The 5,454-nt window shown below is 52.7% G+C and overlaps 1 protein-coding gene across 1 annotated transcript in view; it reads left to right on the forward strand.

Moving 5' to 3' along the window:
• Positions 1-5,131, forward strand: part of LOC143299023 (uncharacterized) — a 26,958-nt gene extending 21,827 nt beyond the window's left edge. The window contains exons 9-10 of the mRNA XM_076612101.1: positions 1-128; positions 4,850-5,131. The exon at positions 1-128 is cut by the window's left edge and continues 44 nt beyond it. Of these exons, the coding sequence (XP_076468216.1) occupies positions 1-128; positions 4,850-5,077 (356 nt within the window). The 3' untranslated portion in view covers positions 5,078-5,131. The remainder of the gene's footprint in view (positions 129-4,849) is intronic.
• Positions 5,132-5,454: the final 323 nt, after the last annotated feature.

A 5,454-nucleotide genomic window follows, 5' to 3' on the forward strand; every position in this document is an offset into this window, starting at 1 on the left:
TGATGAGCATGTACATGTCGTACCATGTGATGGAGAAGGAAGGATTCCCGCTCAGGCCTGACTACCTGTGTGGTGTGGCTCTCTTCCTCTTCTTTGAGGCCATCGCCGGCTTCGTCGTCATGTCCACAGTCAGTGCTTTTCCTCACTCTTACTGTCTGCAAGTCATGTCAGTACTAAAGGAAAGGTGGGGGGGGGGGGGGGGGGGGGACAGTCAGTGCTTTTCCTCACTCTTACTGTCTGCAAGTCATGTCAGTACTAAAGGAAAGGTGGGGGGGTGGGGGTGGGGGGGACAGTCAGTGCTTTTCCTCACTCTGACTGTCTGCAAGTCATGTCAGTACTAAAGGAAAGATGGGGGGGTGGGGGTGGGGGTGGGGGGGACAGTCAGTGCTTTTCCTCACTCTTACTGTCTGCAAGTCATGTCAGTACTAAAGGAAAGGTGGGGGGGTGGGGGTGGGGGTGGGGGGGACAGTCAGTGCTTTTCCTCACTCTTACTGTCTGCAAGTCATGTCAGTACTAAAGGAAAGGTGGGGGGGTGGGGGGGGGGGGACAGTCAGTGCTTTTCCTCACTCTTACTGTCTGCAAGTCATGTCAGTACTAAAGGAAAGGTGTGGGGGTGGGGGGGGGGACAGTCAGTGCTTTTCCTCACTCTTACTGTCTGCAAGTCATGTCAGTACTAAAGGAAAGGTGGGGGGGTGGGGGTGGGGGTGGGGGGGACAGTCAGTGCTTTTCCTCACTCTTACTGTCTGCAAGTCATGTCAGTACTAAAGGAAAGGTGGGGGGGTGGGGGGGGGGAAGTCAGTGCTTTTCCTCACTCTTACTGTCTGCAAGTCATGTCAGTACTAAAGGAAAGGTGGGGGGGGGGGGGGGGCAGTTAAACTGAAACAAGCCTAAAAAGTTTTGCATGAGAAGACAAAGAGGAAGAACAACAGCACAAAACAATCCAGAAAATAGGATTTTTCCTGGGCCTGATTGTGATGGCAGAAATGTAATACTTCACTTTTTATACCAAGAAAGCTGTTTGGGTGGCAAGAAAGCTGTTTGGGTGGCAAGAGTGGCAAGAAAGCTGTTTGGGTGGCAAGAGTGGCAAGAAAGCTGTTTTGGTGGCAAGAAATATGTTTTGAACAATTGAGCTGTCCATAGGGCAGGATCACATAGCAGTGACTTACAGCTGAGCTGTCCATAGTTCAGGCAGGATCACACAGCAGTGACTTACAGCTGAGCTGTCCATAGGGCAGGATCACACAGCAGTGACTTACAGCTGAGCTGTCCATAGGGCAGGATCACATAGCAGTGACTTACAGCTGAGCTGTCCATAGGGCAGGATCACACAGCAGTGACTTACAGCTGAGCTGTCCATAGGGCAGGATCACATAGCAGTGACTTACAGCTGAGCTGTCCATAGGGCAGGATCACATAGCAGAGACTTACAGCTGAGCTGTCCATAGGGCAGGATCACACAGCAGTGACTTACAGCTGAGCTGTCCATAGTCAGGGCAGAATCACACAGCAGTGACTTACAGCTGAGCTGTCCATAGTCAGGGCAGGATCACACAGCAGTGACTTACAGCTGAGCTGTCCATAGGGCAGGATAACACAGCAGTGACTTACAGCTGAGCTGTCCATAGGGCAGGATAACACAGCAGTGACTTACAGCTGAGCTGTCCATAGTCAGGGCAGGATCACACAGCAGTGACTTACAGCTGAGCTGTCCATAGGGCAGGATCACACAGCAGTGACTTACAGCTGAGCTGTCCATAGGGCAGGATCACACAGCAGTGACTTACAGCTGAGCTGTCCATAGTCAGGGCAGGATCACATAGCAGTGACTTAAAGCTGAGCTGTCCATAGGGCAGGATCACACAGCAGTGACTTACAGCTGAGCTGTCCATAGGGCAGGATCACACAGCAGTGACTTACAGCTGAGCTGTCCATAGGGCAGGATCACACAGCAGTGACTTACAGCTGAGCTGTCCATAGGGCAGGATCACACAGCAGTGACTTACAGCTGAGCTGTCCATAGTCAGGGCAGGATCACACAGCAGTGACTTACAGCTGAGCTGTCCATAGGGCAGGATCACACAGCAGTGACTTACAGCTGAGCTGTCCATAGTTAGGGCAGGATCACACAGCAGTGACTTACAGCTGAGCTGTCCATAGTCAGGGCAGGATCACACAGCAGTGACTTACAGCTGAGCTGTCCATAGGGCAGGATCACATAGCAGTGACTTACAGCTGAGCTGTCCATAGTCAGGGCAGGAAGAGATCTGTCATGGGCACTTCGGCCAGTAATGACAGGGACAGATTTGTGTCCAATAATGCCGGCCTTTTTTGGCTGTGTTTCTGTGGAGGCTCCATGGTAGAGCTGGTCAGGTGTTGGAGGTCTGGTCCAGTATTGACCAGAGATCAGGACATGTGGTCCAGATCAGGACATGTGGTCCAGTGTTGACCAGAGATCAGGACATGTGGTCCAATGGTCCAGTGCTGACCAGAGATCAGGACATGTGGTCCAGTGTTGACCAGAGATCAGGACATGTGGTCCAATGGTCCAGTGTTGACCAGAGATCAGGACATGTGGTCCAGTGGTCCAGTGTTGACCAGAGATCAGGACATGTGGTCCAGTGTTGACCAGAGATCAGGGCATGTGGTCCAGTGTTGACCAGAGATCAGGACATGTGGTCCAGTGTTGACCAGAGATCAGGACATGTGGTCCAGTGTTGACCAGAGATCAGGACATGTGGTCCAGTGGTCAGTGTTGACCAGAGATCAGGACATGTGGTCCAGTGTTGACCAGAGATCAGGACATGTGGTCCAGTGGTCAGTGTTGACCAGAGATCAGGACATGTGGTCCAGTGTTGACCAGAGATCAGGACATGTGGTCCAGTGTTGACCAGAGATCAGGACATGTGGTCCAGTGGTCCAGTGTTGACCAGAGATCAGGACATGTGGTCCAGTGGTCAGTGTTGACCAGACATGTGGTCCAGTGGTCAGTGTTGACCAGAGATCAGGACATGTGGTCCAGTGGTCAGTGTTGACCAGAGATCAGGACATGTGGTCCAGTGGTCCAGTGTTGACCAGAGATCAGGACATGTGGTCCAGTGGTCAGTGTTGACCAGTGATCAGGACATGTGGTCCAGTGTTGACCAGAGATCAGGACATGTGGTCCAGTGTTGACCAGTGATCAGGACATGTGGTCCAGTGGTCAGTGTTGACCAGAGATCAGGACATGTGGTCCAGTGGTCAGTGTTGACCAGAGATCAGGACATGTGGTCCAGTGTTGACCAGAGATCAGGACATGTGGTCCAGTGTTGACCAGTGATCAGGACATGTGGTCCAGTGGTCCAGTGTTGACCAGAGATCAGGACATGTGGTCCAGTGGTCAGTGTTGACCAGAGATCAGGACATGTGGTCCAGTGGTCCAGTGTTGACCAGAGATCAGGACATGTGGTCCAGTGTTGACCAGAGATCAGGACATGTGGTCCAGTGGTCCAGTGTTGACCAGAGATCAGGACATGTGGTCCAGTGGTCCAGTGTTGACCAGAGATCAGGACATGTGGTCCAGTGGTCCAGTGTTGACCAGAGATCAGGACATGTGGTCCAGTGGTCCAGTGTTGACCAGAGATCAGGGTTCGAGGCCCAGTTTCAGCATGGTGTTGGGTCCTGGGGACAGGCACTGTTCTCCCATTTTCCTCACCTCACCCAGATGTTTCACCTCACTCAGGTGTTTCCTCACCTCACCCAGGTGTTTCATCACCTCACCCAGGTGTTTCCTCACCTCACCCAGGTGTTTCACCTCACCCAGGTGTTTCCTCACCTCACCCAGATGTTTCACCTCACTCAGGTGTTTCCTCACCTCACCCAGGTGTTTCCTCACCTCACTCAGGTGTTTCCTCACCTCACCCAGGTGTTTCCTCACCTCACCCAGATGTTTCACCTCACTCAGGTGTTTCCTCACCTCACCCAGGTGTTTCCTCACCTCACCCAGGTGTGAATGGCTACCCGACTGGTTGGGGAAGGTTGAACAAGGAGAGGATTGGGCCCTGCCTTCCTGTGCCCAGCCCTGGACACAGTGGATGTGAATTCACTGCCTTCCTGTGGCCAGCCCTGGACACAGTGGACATGAATTCACTGCCTTCCTATGGCCAGCCCTGGACACAGTGGATCTGAATTCACTGCCTTCCTATGCCCACCCCTGGACACAGTGGATCTGAATTCACTGCCTTCCTGTGCCCAGCCCTGGACACAGTGGACATGAATTCACTGCCTTCCTATGGCCAGCTCTGGACACAGTGGATCTGAATTCACTGCCTTCCTATGCCCACCCCTGGACACAGTGGATGTGAATTCACTGCCTTCCTGTGCCCAGCCCTGGACACAGTGGATGTGAATTCACTGCCTTCCTGTGCCCAGCCTTGGACACAGTGGATGTGAATTCACTGCCTTCCTGTGCCCAGCCCTGGACACAGTGGATGTGAATTCACTGCCTTCCTGTGCCCAGCCCTGGACACAGTGGATGTGAATTCACTGCCTTCCTGTGCCCAGCCCTGGACACAGTGGATGTGAATTCACTGCCTTCCTGTGCCCAGCCCTGGACACAGTGGATGTGAATTCACTGCCTTCCTGTGCCCAGCCCTGGACACAGTGGATCTGAATTCACTGCCTTCCTGTGCCCAGCCCTGGACACAGTGGATGTGAATTCACTGCCTTCCTGTGCCCAGCCCTGGACACAGTGGATGTGAATTCACTGCCTTCCTGTGCCCAGCCCTGGACACAGTGGATCTGAATTTACTGCCCTGGTGGCTGTCAAAGGCCCTTCAGCCTGTAACGTGTTTTTGATTTTCTGTTGACCCAGTTGTACCAGGCACTGAAGAACATCACGACCAACGAACGCGTCAACAAGAAACGCTACAGCTACCTGAAGGACAGTGAAGGACGATTCCACAACCCCTTCGACAAAGGTGTGCTGCGCAACCTGCTGGAGTATCTGCACCTGGCAAAGGGGACCGAGGCAGAGGACGTGCACGACATGGGGGGGATGAACACCACCAGTCAGCTCACTCTCTATCAGTCACTCATATAACACTGTGTTGTCAAGGCGTGGTTGGCTGGATGTGCAGTGAAGTGCATGTTTGTGTGTGTGTGTGTGTGTGTGTGTGTGGTGGGGGGAGGGGGGGAGGTGAAGGGGTTACAGTGAGGGAACAGTGGAGGGAATAGGTATGAGAAGGATATTTTGGAATTCATGGCAGCTAGATCTGAGTTTCTCTGCCTGTTCTGAATTATTGATCACCCTTGTGTACTTCAGTATTTGGGAAAATGGTATCTCCCAGATTCACTTCTATGTATGAGTGGACTTTTCCATGTACATATGGCATGACTGTTTTCACCCTGCATGGTAGGCAGCCATCACCCGTTTTCAGGGGCCTGCATACTGGGTCAGTTCACCAAATTCTGACTTGG

This window comes from Babylonia areolata, chromosome 24 (assembly GCF_041734735.1).
Source record: "Babylonia areolata isolate BAREFJ2019XMU chromosome 24, ASM4173473v1, whole genome shotgun sequence".
In the NCBI taxonomy this organism is placed as follows: Eukaryota; Metazoa; Mollusca; class Gastropoda; order Neogastropoda; family Buccinidae; genus Babylonia; species Babylonia areolata.